This window comes from Colletotrichum scovillei (genome assembly GCF_011075155.1).
Source record: "Colletotrichum scovillei strain TJNH1 chromosome Unknown Contig00004, whole genome shotgun sequence".
Classification (NCBI taxonomy): Eukaryota; Fungi; Ascomycota; class Sordariomycetes; order Glomerellales; family Glomerellaceae; genus Colletotrichum; species Colletotrichum scovillei.
The window spans coordinates 2,811,279-2,825,591 of record NW_023336262.1 but is presented as its reverse complement, the minus strand read 5'-3'; the positions used below and the strand labels follow the sequence as shown (position 1 = coordinate 2,825,591).

Genomic DNA, 14,313 nt, shown 5'->3' with positions numbered 1-14,313 from the left:
GCAGGCAAGCATCTTTCTGTCAAGTCAAGTGTGATTTGTTTATGGAATCGTCGTCTACGAATAATTCCTCTTCCCTCCCCATGGCCGTTCCCCTGTGAGACGATTTGGCCGCCTCTCTTACGGGGGTGTCTCAAGGTTGCCCGGCCTCATAGCAAATCCGAAAACTCCAACATACAGCCCGTTTCTTTCTCTTTTCTCCCCGGGACTGCTGCAAATGCAATGCGTGCGTACGTGTGAAAAATGCGTTTTCTTATTGTTGTCGTGCTTGGCTCTGGAGGCCCCATTTGCTTCTTTTCCAGCCTTGACGAGCAAAGATTCCGATGGTAAGAGCGTTGGCTACCCCCTGACCAGATGAGTCCAAAAAGTTCCAAAAGACTCAACCTTTCCAGAACTCAGGAATAGCCGAAAGGCACAGTGAAGCCGGCCATCACCTATGGAGGTTCGGTGCCTCTAGCTGCCGTGCCTGGCTCGTCTCCGAAAGAAGTCTATCAAACGCCGGCAAGTTGCATCAGGCGCTCGCCAGCGCGGAGGTTGGCATACTCGTAAGCCTTGGACTCGGGTGGGAAGGTGCCGTTGGCGGCCCATAGGTCGATCAGCGGCTGCATGGGCTCGAGCTCATGAGGCTTGAGCATGTCGAGAGCCGTGGCGGTCAGGATGAAGTGACTGAAGCAACTGTTAAGGGACTTCTCGAGGTTGAGGTGGTAGAAAGGCTCGGTGAAGTGAGCCCAGTAGAGGTGAGAGTAGACGCGGAACATCTGGCGGAAGATGGTTTGGCAGACGTCGATGAAATTCTGCGGGAAACCTGATCGCTTGCCGATCCAGTCGGGCTCACCAGGGTTTGTGAGCTGTGAGAGGGGCGTGGCGGTGATGTTTGCGTTGTGCGCGTACGAGACGCCCGAGGGGTCGGTCGGGAAGATGTTGGTGTCGTCAATCTTGCCTGAGATCCATCTCTGCATAAGAGTCATGTATTCGGCGGCAGGAAGCTCGACAGGCTCCCGACGGCTGTTAAGCCAAGTGAATGAGTGGTTCCTGAGAATATTAGCTTGTGACAGGAAGGAGTGTCGGCGAATCTTACGCTCCGGCGGACATCCTGGGACATGTAGTGCCGTTGCAAATCGTCGAGCCATCTTCCTCCTTCTCGTGGAGAACACGGACGAAGTTCCAGAGGTTGCGGTAGTGCTCAACCACTGCGAGGAATCAGTAACCAGAGTTGTAGGAGCAAGAGTGGCTACGTACCTTGATGCGCAATCCACTCGCCCTGTTCAACCGTCTTAGGTCTCGCACTCAGAGTCATAAAGTTGCCCTTGACGATATGCTTGCCATAATTGGAGTTCAGCCAGATGGGCATAGGCCGTGGCAGATGGTAGGAGCCGAGAAGGCCGTCGCCGTCGGACAAGCCACCCTGGTCGTCCATGCCAATAGAGTGGGCGAGCGAAGGAGAGTTGGGCAGAGGCGGGACTTTAGGAGCCAAGTTGGTGGATGACTGGCTTCCCTGAGAAACGGTCGGTGACGTAGGCTGACCGGCGGTTGAGGACGTTGGAGACTTGTTCGAGCCCGGCGGTTTGGCGGCTTGGCCCCGGAAGCGGGCGTTGCTATTCATCGGAGTCTGATTAGTCGATGGTATCTCACAACTGATAGGAGTACTGTAAAGCATAGGAAAATGTCCAGCAGGATGATGAAGCCAACCACCAGACCAGGTACCCGAGGGAACCAGGCCATAAGGGTTTGCACCAGCCATGTTGTTTCTTGCTGAGTGAGACACAGCATCGGGGACTTCTGAGGGCTTCTTCTGGTAATGGAAGGGATGTCTGTCTGAGACCTGTGCCAACTAGGCCACAAGGCAGAGCTGGTGTTCTGAGAAGATGTTATGGTAGTGTGGTTGTTTGGCGAGTGTTTGTGTTTGATGAGATTTTTTTTTTTTTGGAAGGAAAAGACTTCAGGCTTGTTTTTGCTTTTGGAAGTGTCGTGGTTCCTGGCAAGTAGGCTCATATTGCCCCGCTTGAATGACAACAATGATGTCCTGCCCTTGAGGGCCCGTTGCCGATGGAAATGGCCATGGCAGATAGAACATGTGCGTGAGACCCAGTCTTAGAAAGACGACAATCCGGGGATAGTGGAGTAGTGAAGGACCCCGATACATCCTGCAGTGACTTCTTTGTCGTAGCGGCGATGAAGTAACGCGGGGCTTCCGTCCTGCTCCAGGAAGCAGTCGATTTTCTTCCTTTTCGAGATCCCTTTAAGCCCCCCTCAAGCAAAACATCCGGATGTTGAACGGCTTCCAGCTCAGCTCAGCTCACTTGACTGTTGGGCAAATGACTTCGTACGACAGCAAAGTCGGCAGAAAATGATGACTTTCCAGTTGTCGACAAGATCTCATGGCTATGGCCTCCTTTGTCTCCATTGCATCCGTACTGCGTTTGCTGTTTCGATGTTGGCGGTTCTGAGTGTGATTGGGTCCTTGCTGCCACCTGTCTCTCTCTTCCTTTCGAAGTTGAAGGCGCATTCTGCAGCTGAGCTGGAAGATTGGCAAAGGGCGGTGCTGAGGCCAAAGGCAACCTGAGCATTCAGTCCCCGCTGATGCCTCTCATGTTTCTGCTGTGACGGATGATCCCAAGCCTGGCATTTGGCCATGGCAGCAATGTCAAACACAGCCGAGGTAGGTCATCCGATAGCCCCTCCTCATCAAAAGAACAAGTAGCCATCAGAAGTTCCCCAACTGTGCGGCTTGAATCCCTATGGCTGGTTCGCCTCTTGCTATCGGATGTTTTGGCAATGCCTTCATGTGTGATAATGCACCCCATGTCTCGGCGGGTGATGGCCGGGCCGTGTTGCATGTACCAAAGTACGGGCTGCCGCGGCACTAGCCGGGGAACCAAACTTCACAGCTGTCTGCTGTGCAGCCACCGTAGATCGCCCGCTGGGTTCTCGGTCTTTCCATCATGCAGAGAACAGTGGGGGTTAGGGAGGAGCAGAAGAAGCAATTCGTAAAATGGAAAAGGAACAGAATAGACAATGAAAGGCAACTCACATTCCTGAAAAGAGGTTCGACATGGTAGGAGGAGGTGCCGCGGTGAGGGGGAATCGGAGGGGGTTATAAAGTTGGGTCGACCGGCGCACCTCCTGGGAAGACTTAAGAGGCTGGGACTATCGAGTTTCAGCTCTGCTGGTTCGAGTTCAGTCCGTTTGATAATCGAAAATGATCGGATATCGAGCAAGGAGAGAGGGTTAAGCTGAAAAGGGGCGATTGAAGGTGAGCTTCTTCAGACTACGTTCGCTCCTGCATCCACGAGGAGTAGCGGCATAAGAAGCGCTAGACTTGAAGTGTCACATTAAGCGAGTGCACGGGCCATATCCCCACAGCAATTGGGTCCGAATGGTCTCGCTCCATCGCCATTGGGCTCACGCTAGAGGCGTAGGAAGGGACGTTTCTCAGCCTCGTGTGGCGCACAAGAGGTTGGGGAGGTGAGCAAGCAGTTGCACAACTTGTACTCTGTAATTTCCTCAATAATAAGGAGAAACAAGACGAGTTGGAGATGTTACAAATTACCTCCACTGAGTCCCCTGAACAGGATCCACTGTAGCTGGGACATGTGCCGAAATCCCCGCTCGGCAGTTTTACACGTGCAAAGTGGCTTCAAGCACATGTGGCGGTGCTTCAGCCTCACTCAGACTTGAACTGACCTCCAGGTGGGTCAGAATTTGGACAGGGATCTTTCAAGCCTCACGCTGCATCTTCTTCCGCGCGCAAGAGGAAAGAAGCTAGGTCGCCTACCTCTCTGTCAACCATACACGCTCAATTGACCACCAATTGTCCAATACCAAACACGCTGCATCGCGTCATCACACGAACCAACGCCATCATGTCGGATTCCGAAGAATTGAACGAGCTTCCCGAGGATGAGGAGGAGGAGGATCTCTTCGGCGACGAGCCAGCAGACGATCTTCAGGAAGACAGAAGTCGCGCCGGTAGCGTACGCGACGACGCATCCGACCGTGATGAGGGTGATGGCTACGGTAGAGATGACGAGGCCCCTTTGCCGACCGATTATGAGACGAAGGTCATCGAGGCCGTTGAGATGCAACGTCATCGCACTCCCAAGTCGAAAGACCAGAGAGTAAGTCATGGGAAGTTTGATGCACCTGACCTGCCCTGACAACCACCAGTTACGGTCTCTACGCGTCCCCAAGTTCATGAAGATCATTCCAACGATCTACGATCCCGAGACTTTCGAACCTACCGAACACGATATTGAGAACGCCAAAGCCGACGTACCCAAGGCCGACATCCGCGTTCGACGACAAGGGAACAAGCTGCAGAGCAACACCATGATTCACAGATGGAGCGACGGTTCTGTGACTATGACAGTCGGAGACGAACATTTTGAAGTCTCTACCAAGGCACTGGCACCCGGACCCAACGAGCCATACTCTGAGCTTCAGGATGGACACTACTATGCTGCTGCGGCGGAGTTGACCAGCAACTTCCTCATGTTTGTTGGGCATGTCACCGATCAATACATTGTACGGCCCGGAAAGGAAGTGGCGGACGATGCGCTCGCTGCACTCGCCGAGCGCATGGCGTCGATATCGCAAAAGCCTCAGGAGAAGGACATGATCATCAACACCATTCAAGATCCCGAGCTGCGCAAGAGGCAAGCGGAGCAGGCAGAGAAAGAGCGCATGAAGATGCAAAGACGTCGCGAGACTCAGACCGCACGCATGGATGCTACCCGCGGCGGATTCGGTCGCAGTGGAGGCCTCTCCATTGGCGACCTTGAGGGCGGACGACGTGGCGCTGGTTCGCGCAAGAGAGGCATGCCTGGCGCGCCGAAGCAAAAGAGAAGACGTCCGGAGTATGACTCTGACGACGATCTGCCCTCTGGCGCCCGCAGAGGAGACGAATACGACATGGAGGATGACTTCATTGTGGCTAGTGACGACGAGGTCAGCGAGGTTGAACATGACGATGACGATGAGGAGCTCCTCGACGAGGCACCACGATCCAAGAAGCGTCGGGTTTCGGATGACGAAGACGCTGATGGAGATGATGATGACAACATGGAGCCAAGTGGCAGAGGAAGGCGCCGTCACGTTGTCGACGACGACGATTCGGAGTGAGGTTATCGACGACGAAAAAACATGCTTGACTGCAGATTCAGGCTGGTCGGAGAGGATCACAGGCTGTACTATACCACGGCATTTTCTCCTATGCGAGGTGCGCGCCAAGGGCGGCGACTATTATTACTACATCCAAATTCATACTTGCCGTGCGGAAGTTGATCGTTTTCAATGCGTCTCGATATCCCGAATGAACCTTATCGGTACATGAGAGTTGCACCGTGACAATTGTCCTCCGAGTTTTGGCCGTACTGAGACTGGCGCGAACAAGCGGCACGACACGTGCAGCGTTTGACCTAACTCTTTGTCATGGCTCTCAGACCGGACCGTTGGTAGCCAATTTGACTTTGTTGGGAGCTGCGCAAGCGGCACATCCGTCACTTACTGTGGCTCAATGATTTAGCGGACTCTACAGCCTGCAACCTGCTCTGATATAAAAACAATTTTCCGAAAATGAAGACATCTCTCGGTGCTCACCCGAAATACGAGTACCTCGGGCGGATGACGTGAAGGGCCGTGGAGCATGCCCAGCTCCCTTGCACTGCCAACCTAATTGCAAGCCATTATCACATGTCGAAGCTTTCCGCCAGGGATGAGGCATTGGGGCACTGGGGCGGGCGGCACACATAGCCAAGGAAACAGAGCTTGCCTGCCCACCCCCAACTTTATGTGCAGCAGCTCGGGAAGCAGCGGCAGCGCAGGTGTGTGGGGTACCTTTGGGGTCTCGTGGTCAACATGAACCATGACATTATCCCACAGTTACACTGAGCAAATACAGCAACCACTCACTGTGGAGGGGATAATCCTGGGGGGATGAGGGGAAGGAAGCTGCTGCAGCCTGCCCCAGATCATCCGGCAGCATCAAAAGAGAAACATTGTAAATAGAAGCTGCTTTAGGAATTCGGCGGCAGATCCGGACCCTGCCTGCTACTTTGCTTGCCCCCATGCAGCAGGCCGCAAAACATAATAAAGGCAATGTCCGTAACCCTTTTATTGCCGTGGGCCGAGCCAAACCACAGACACCTGTGACCTACGTGCCTAACTACCTACCTTACCTATCCGCACCGAAACCTCACAGCTGTCTGTCTGTCGTCGGCACGGTGGTTCGGGTCGAGTCAACAAGTACCTTTCCTTCTCCAATTTAGCATAGAACGAACACACGGGCTTCGAGTCAACTCATCGTCCCTTCTCTCCCGCAGCCGCAGGACCCGTTCGAAGACACGATTCTACCTTACTCTCGCATCCCTCTCCCTCTCCATCTTAGCGTCCACCATCCGCTCGCCCGCTCGTTCGTTCGACCGCACGCGCGCTTCTTCTTCTTCTACCACTAGGTACTACTACGGTCCTTGGATTTCGATCAATCTCGTCAGAACCTGCGAAAGCTCACCTACAACACTCAGTCTCGACGTCGCAAACCCACCGTCTTTCCCTCGCTCCCTCTTTATCTTTGTATATCTATCCTCCTGCTTGATATACAACCCATCCTCCCAACTTGTCTTGCCCGTTCAGCCCTCTCCCTAGGAACTGGAATGCAAGCACCATCCTAATCAGAGACACGACGCTCGCCTCACTCCACCCGCTCATAATGCCATAATTGCCATGAACACCCAATATTACTCGTCACTATCCTCATCAGCATTGCCATCCCCCGCCAGCTTGGGATCCTCCATGGTCTTCACCACCACAGTCGCCGTCGCGCAACCATGGGAGTAGTCGTTGCGCTCTGGCAAGTGGCCGTAGATGTGACGCAATTCTGGCAACGGGTGCGTATGGTCTTATAGTTCTCCCCAGGGTAGCCGTTGCATTTGCTCTGCTCGTTTGACAAGAGCTTGTCCGCAACGGATACCTTTAGCTTGATTAACATGTGCTGCGGCTGACCTCGAATGCGCCCATCAACAGAAACTCCGCGATTGGTACACACGCAAGACCCCCGTCGAACTATGGCTCGAACTACTTCGCCATGCCGAAGCCTTCGAAGACTGGGAAGAGGCGGCCCTGCATCTAGATAACCTGCTTGGATTGGACTTGTGGTGAGAAAACCTCTCGTCCAAATCGTGTTAGTGTCTCACAAGCACATGCTAAAAGGCTTCGTCAACAGGAGGAATAACCCAACGTCCAAGTACTACGATTACCGCCTAATCAACGAGCGCCTCAACTCCCTCATCACTGCGAGAGAAGATGGGAACCTGAACCAGCTGGTCAATCTTCTTCGTTCCGGCCTGATTCGCAACTTGGGCAACATCACTGCCCCGACGCTTTACAACCGGTCCTTCGCCGGCACCAAGTATCTAATAGAGGAATACATAACGCAGATTGCTGAAGCGGTCGAGGACATCACCCACTTGCCAACGACGCCTGGGTCTGACCCTCATGGAGCACCTGTCGGACTGACAAACCAGATGAAGCTGGATTTTATCCATGATACAAGGCAGGCTTTCGGTAGGAGTACGCTGGTCCTGCAAGGCGGTGCCATATTCGGAGTGTGTCATCTTGGTGTCGTGAAGGCGTTATTTCTTCGAGGTCTCCTGCCGCGAATCATCACTGGAACCGCAACGGGCGCCCTCATTGCCGCATTGGTGGCCATTCACACCGAAGAGGAGCTCCCCAACGTCCTCAAGGGAGAGGGTATCGACCTGTCTGCTTTTTCTGGGAAATCCAAGTCGGAAAAGGGCCCGCAAAAGGAGCAGTCCTACGCAACGAGATGGAATACTCTTTTGCGAAGGCTAAAGAGGTTCACTCGGGAAGGCTACTTCCTCGACGTCAAAGTACTAGAGGACTGTGTGCGAGCCAACGTGGGAGACCTGACTTTTGAGGAAGCGTACAATCGGAGCAAGAGAGTGTTGAATATCACCGTTGCAACCGCCGATCAAGGCGGTGTTCCCACGCTCCTCAACTACCTAACAGCACCGAACGTGGTGAGTACTATGTTAGTTCTTCAGAGGGAAGCGGAAGTGTACTGACATCTACAAGCTTATCTGGACTGCTGCGGTAGCCTCAAACGCTTCCACTGCAACATTGTATGGTCACCGGGAAACCACAGTCCTTTGCAAAGATGCTCATGGCAACATTGTACCATGGGCACCCGCAAACACAATCGACTTCCACCACTGGACTCACGTATCTTATTCGGACCGCGAGTCGCCCCTTTTGAGAATCGCTGAGCTGTTCAACGTAAATCACTTCATCGTCAGCCAGGCTCGGCCTTACCTTATTCCCTTCTTACAGAGCGATATGCATGGCCCATCCCTCATGGAGACGCGTAATAGCACGACGTCAATTACTGCATTCCTAGCTCGTATGGTTGGGCTAGAGCTCAGGCACCGGCTGCGCCAGCTGGACACGTTACGTCTCCTTCCAGCGGGCATCCGGCGCTTCCTCGTCGACGAACAAGTGCCAGGCGCGTCCATGACGTTAGTCCCAGAAGTGACCGCTGGCGACTTTGTGCGCCTGCTCGAGACGCCGACTAGGGAAACACTGGACTACTGGATATCGAGAGGGGAGCGGAGCGTGTGGCCCGCCGTTGCGGCGCTTCGTATCCGTTGCGCGGTTGAGAACGAGCTAGATAGGTCCTATCAAACCGTCCGGAGGTTGAAGGCAGGCGGGCTCAGGAGGAAGGGCTCAACGGCGGCGGCGGCATCGATGGACAATAATAGCAAGGAACGGAGAGCCAGCAGTCTCGGGGCCGCATATTGACGGCGTCGTTCGCAGGCAGGCTGTGGATCGCGGCTGGTCACAGGAAATGACAAGGGGGCTACAGCTAAGATTTGAATAATCCGATATGATCCTGGAGCATGCAACGCCCACGTTGAAACGAAATGCACGCAAGCTTACCCTCTCTGCGCAAGGCGTATTGCAGTTGGGGGCGGGCTTATGTACAGATACAAGCATGTTCTGGTTGGCCGAGGTGGGGCGGACGTGCAAGCTTCGACAAACGATACGGTGTCGTCGAGGGCATGCGAGATACGCATCGGTAGTGATCGAGGAGAAGATGTTCTCGAAGCTTGCCGCTTTGGGTCGTCGGTCAGACGTTGGAGGTGGGCTCCGCAAGGTGTAGGAGATGCAGGAGGTTCAGCTCGGCCGGGATGAGGGGAGGAGCGATAGGTGTTCATAGCTTTGTATGACGAAGAGACGCGTCCAGTGACGAGTCTGATGACCCAAATTCACGAGAGCCTTTTTTTTTTTTTTCTTGTTGCTATTACCATACCCTAACTACATGATGCCAAATCTGGAGACCGACGGGTGTGCACCTGATGAACCTACGTGAAAAAGCAACGAGCATGAGCAAGGAGCGGGACCGTGAACGCCTTGCCGCGCGCCCTCGCCATGCAGGTGTTTGCATGCTCGTTTATCCCTCATCAGAGTCGCAGTTGTCCCCCTTTCGACGCTTGTGAGCCTTGTCAATGGTCCGGATGGCTAGGCGGAGGTTCCCCGTGCAAGTCGTCATGCATGCCACGGCCACACACCAAAGGGCCAGCAAGCAGATACAGGTACGAGAGCGTGAGCGATTGGGATAAGGGCCTGGCAGCATGGCCAGTGAAGGAGGAAGTAAGTGACAGCCTGCTGCATGTCTTGGGCGGGCCCCGGCCGGCAAGGGTCCGGCGCAGGAGAGATCGCACGCTAGAAGTCTTCTCGAAGGCCGTGAACGGGGCACATGAAAACCAACGCTAGGGTTGGTGGCAGGGCTGGCGGCGATGGGCTGTGGTAATGGACTCGGGGATCCTAACGTTCTTGGCGCTCTTTTCCCTGGGTGAATCGGCACAACGGCTCTCGAGACAGGCAGCAAGGATATGTAAATATTTCGCGCAGAGGTCACAGGAACGCAGATAGTGCGTGGACCTCCTCCTTCTCAAGCAGGGCGTTGGCTCTTCGCAGGGGGCTGGTTGGCGGTAGACGATTGACGTTCCCCAATCCTCATGCCGCCGTGGTTATCGTTGCATGCCAAGGAGTTCGGGGAAGTATTCCGGGCTGTTCGAAAGCATATCGAATTCAAGGGGCCGGGTCAGTCAGACACGTTGCCCCTTCTTCGAAGGCGTCACTTTGAGAGCAACTGGACAAGCCGACAAGGTGGTTGCCCAGACGCCAAATACAGTGTTGCAACGTGTAGGACTCCTGAGGGAGTCCTGCATGTGTCCTGCGTTCCAAAGCGCTAAACGGGACAGAGTCCAGGACTCGCGCCCGAGAATTGTGGCTCGGCGTCTCAAAGCTGCCGTTCGGTGCTGCCCGGCCTCTGCGCCGTCATGTGAGAAGGGCCACTTCGAAGATCTTTCCTGTCGCGGCCGGCGATGGGCCCCGTGCTTCTTTCGGGGGCTCCTGTTTACTCAATAATACTCCCTTGGGCCTTGGGTGCTATTGTGCATATAGCAGACTGATATAGCCTGGCTCTTCGTGTGGTTCGTGGTGTGTAAGCTTGCATGTTCTTCCTGCACCGGTCCTGCTCCCCATAGGCACGCTGCCGGCAAGACCGACTGCGGGGAACGGGGGAAACATTCAGCACAATGGTTGGCTGCCCGGATACTGCTGATACAGGCCGGGGGTAACGTCTGGCGCTCGGGTTTAGTGTCGTGACGTCGACGGGCCTTGTCTCTTTACAGGTACATCCATCAGAGACAGCTGAAAGGTTGCCGTTGTGTTTGCTGGCATTGCTGCTGATGCAATGCAGGGCCAGTATGTTGGCAGTATGCTGATCGGAGTCCGTCCCCGACGTCGGGCCCTGTGCGGTGACAGACAGACTGCAAGACATCAGATGGCAGAGCGCCAAGAAATCCGAGCCAGGTGCAGAGTTGAGTCACAGCCCAAGTTCCGACGAAGATAGGTTACTCGGATGGCCTGATAAGTCGTCGCGGGATATGAGAGGTCCTAAATCGGCTGGCTGGCCGCCGGCACGCACCCAAGAGCACCTTAGGGTCAGATTCCGCGCGGAACAAAAGATGTCACTGTTTCGCTAAACAGAGTTTCGGTGTCGATCCAATGATGCTGCTGGCCCGAGCATCTGGGGAATCCCAGGCCGCGAGTAACCGCGCCACACCAACAAGCTCAGGCAATGCCGTAACGATCTTGCTCGGTAATCTTGTACTCGTCGAGAGCGAGTGATTGGACCGGGGGACTCCTATCTGGCCTTGAAGCCGGCGGAAGGTAATGGCGTGCGTGCGTACGTGATTTGAAGATTGAATTGGATAATGGTCCAAACGACAGGCTGTAGGGCAACGTCGTGTGCAATCATATTGCAGATGGCCGGCGGGCTGTGTGACACAGCGGCGGGAGATTGTCGAAAGGGAACGTATCGATTCGCGCGTCCCTTGCACCGAAAAGTTGATGGTGCCATGCCCGGGACTGGCTTGTGAGTGACCAAAAGGACAGGATGCTCTTGATGTTGTCCGATTTCCTTCCGTATGGGAGGTATGGCTCACCTCTTCGGTGAGAAAGCTTAGCTACAAGACCGTCATTTTGACGATCTTTCAAGAGCACATGGCCACTGCGGCGAGATGGTGCAAGCCAATTGACCACTGGTAGCAGACCCAGCGTGGGCAGTGCGCTGCAAAGCATGATTAGTTCAAGGTGGGGGAGGCACATTATGCTTGTTTCCAGGCAAGCCAGGTTGCTTGCGACATCACCTCGGGGTTAATCACCAGCAGCGAGCTGGCGGGGCTTGGCATTGATTCCCGTGAAAGACCTGAGAGACGTTGAAGACGTTTGTGTAAAAGGGTAGGTATCCGTGTCCGTAGGTATACTTGCACATCGTGTGGCTTGCTCTAAGCTGGATTCGAGAACAGGGCGGACGGGTTGGCAACGGTTCGTTGGGTTTCCCGTTTTGCATAGCTCAGATGGACCATTGTGATTCTGGACCGCGAGAGCAAGAACCTTGTCGAGGTTTGATGTTGACGGCGGCCAGGGATGTCATCTGTCATGTCTCACGACGAACCCAGTCCCAGCAGCTACGCGGGGTAACTCAGTGGTCGGTCTCGAAAGAAGCTAGAACGCGACGACAAACATCAACATGTATCTGCTCCGAAAACGCGGGCGTCAAAGCGCAAAAACAAGAGCTGGTATAAGTGTTGAGGTACTCTTCTCGGGCTGCTAGCCCAATGCAAAAAACGAGGCGAGCAAAGAGCCCACGAACAGGGTAAAGTAGAAGGAGGAGACAAGTTCAAGGTGTCAGAGTAGGTGTTGCGTAAGATAGGCTTGGGATGGCATTGGCATGCGCGGCAATAACGCCATGGCGCCAGCGGTAGCCCAAGCCTGAGGCCAAATTTGACTTCCTTCAAGTCGGGAAACTTGCACAGGTACGTTTCTTCTACTTTGCCCAGAGAGTAAAATAGGTAGGCGCATATAGTGTGCAATACCTAAGTACGCAATTGATGGACAGGAGGTGACAACCCACGCAAATCGAGAAAGTCTGCGGGAGTGAGCTGCCAAAAAAGAGAAAGAAAAAAAAGTCCGAACCTAAGTTTCCAAGTATAGCCGTACCTTACGCTGTTTCTTCAGATGGCAAGGTAGGTTGATTCAAAAAGTACCTCACAGCAGTAGGCTACCCCACACCTGGCATTGCAGTGCAGCAGCAGTCCGACTCCGATCCTCCTCTTCCTCCTTCCTGCTCCCGTCCTACCATTTCCTACCACCCTTCCCAGTCCTCTTGGCTGCTGGAAGCCCAGCAGCCCCCGACTCCAAATGTTTACTCTTCTAAGGTAACCCAAAGAAATCCCCGTCAAACTCCCACTCACCTCGCTCCCTCACCCTACCTGGCTTTCACGCCTACATGCCGCTGCAGCATCATGCAGCGAGCTGCACCGTCGGCGCAGCTAAGTGGCGCTGGGATCGATGTACCTGAGATGAGTGACTGAAGGGTCCGAGGGGGAGTAAGAGAGAGAAAAAAAAAAAGGGAATGGGGGGGGAAAAAGAGGAGGGAAAAGACTGGCCGACCCTTCCCCTTCATCGGTCGACGTCCACACCCCCCAAACGTCAGGTCACAACTAACCATCCCCAGTCACCAGTCAGACGCTTTCTGGTATAAATCTCTCTCACTCCGCCCACCAGCTTTTCTCCCCTTCTCCCATTCTCTCTCCAGTATACCAAATTAGTTTGTACACCAACTTTGTAGCCTACCATTCTGCTCTTGGGCTTCAGTTATAAGAGATCTTGTCCACTGCTATCCTGAAAGACGGACGGCACGCTGCTTCTCAGAAACGAAAGCAGCGAAAGGCCCTTCTCATCGCTGGACACAGACCAGTCGAACATCATCACTTCTCTTCTCCTCTTCTCTGCTGTGCCATTTCAGGGCCTGTTCCAGTCCCGCCGGACCCGTGGTGAGCAACACTTGTCTTCTACCCTTGGCCGCTTGACAAAGTCTGACGCCGTCTCTGTAACAAGGTCGTTCGGTCCATCCACCACCAGCTTACGTCGCTTGATCGCTAAGCTCATAAACATTCGACATCTCTCTCCCTCTTCGCCCTTCTCCAGATCACCATGATGGCACACCAAGAAGACACCAAGCGCTCACATCCCGAGTCCCATAACACCACTCTGCGCCATCCTGCTGTGGGCAACTACTCAGAACATCGTAGTCCGCAGTACAAGGTCTCCAACGAGCCTTCCTCCTCCATCGCTGACCGCCGGGTCGCCCGTAATATGTCAGGCTCCGAACCAACATACACCTCGGATGTTGAAGTTGATGGGGGCTTCGACATGATCTCTCATCACGAGGTCACTGCCTCCAGGACTTCCTCGGAGACAACCGGCTCTGAAGACACTGTCCTCAACTCGCTCGCTACTATAGCGATGGCTACAGCCCCAATCGTCCCTGGGTCCGCCTTGACCATGGACAACATGAACCTCCTTGATACACAGTTGCCACTTGGGAACATAAGCACCTATCAGTGGCTTTGGGGTCAACCGTGCCCTGGTGGCTTCGACATCAAGGACAACTCGTCCAAAGACAGCATGAAGGTCCACATTTCGCACTCGCGCGTGAGCAGAGCTACAGATAGCTTTGAGAAAGAGTATGGCATGGCCAACCATTCTTCCGAAGCTTTCATCACTTGCGCCGGTGACTGGGCCGATGTTGCTGCCGGTCCTGCCCCCGCGGCACTCCACTTGGACATCTAGTGTGTTGGTCTGGTTAGCTTTCCTTCTTGTCCGTTACACCTTGCCAACTACCTTGCATCTTCATACTCCCTTCCGTTTCTTCCCTATCCTCGTGTC

At 54.3% G+C, this 14,313-nt stretch overlaps 4 protein-coding genes across 4 annotated transcripts; 3 read left to right on the top strand and 1 right to left on the bottom strand.

The window, feature by feature from the left end:
* Window positions 1-73: 73 nt before the first annotated feature.
* HER10_EVM0010906 (Mob1/phocein family protein) lies at window positions 74-3,266 on the bottom strand. The gene is made up of 4 exons (XM_035480351.1): window positions 3,029-3,266; window positions 1,237-1,592; window positions 1,076-1,187; window positions 74-1,029 (listed from the first exon to the last, which is right to left on the bottom strand). The coding sequence occupies exons 1-4, from the start codon at window positions 3,049-3,051 to the stop codon at window positions 489-491; spliced, it is 1,032 nt and encodes a 343-aa protein (XP_035335333.1). The 5' UTR covers window positions 3,052-3,266; the 3' UTR covers window positions 74-488.
* A 459-nt stretch (window positions 3,267-3,725) lies between these two features.
* Window positions 3,726-5,273, top strand: HER10_EVM0009620 (uncharacterized protein). Its single transcript, XM_035479104.1, has 2 exons — window positions 3,726-4,115; window positions 4,165-5,273. Exons 1-2 carry the CDS (start codon window positions 3,861-3,863, stop codon window positions 5,116-5,118), a joined length of 1,209 nt encoding a protein of 402 aa, XP_035335245.1. The 5' UTR covers window positions 3,726-3,860; the 3' UTR covers window positions 5,119-5,273.
* An 800-nt stretch (window positions 5,274-6,073) lies between these two features.
* HER10_EVM0010238 (patatin-like phospholipase) lies at window positions 6,074-12,254 on the top strand. The gene is made up of 2 exons (XM_035483113.1): window positions 6,074-8,033; window positions 8,089-12,254. The coding sequence occupies exons 1-2, from the start codon at window positions 7,194-7,196 to the stop codon at window positions 8,809-8,811; spliced, it is 1,563 nt and encodes a 520-aa protein (XP_035335291.1). The 5' UTR covers window positions 6,074-7,193; the 3' UTR covers window positions 8,812-12,254.
* A 1,324-nt stretch (window positions 12,255-13,578) lies between these two features.
* HER10_EVM0007805 (uncharacterized protein) lies at window positions 13,579-14,217 on the top strand (the record flags this gene model as incomplete). The annotated part of the gene is made up of 1 exon (XM_035477349.1): window positions 13,579-14,217. The coding sequence occupies one exon, from the start codon at window positions 13,579-13,581 to the stop codon at window positions 14,215-14,217; it is 639 nt and encodes a 212-aa protein (XP_035335110.1).
* Between the last annotated feature and the right edge of the window lie 96 nt (window positions 14,218-14,313).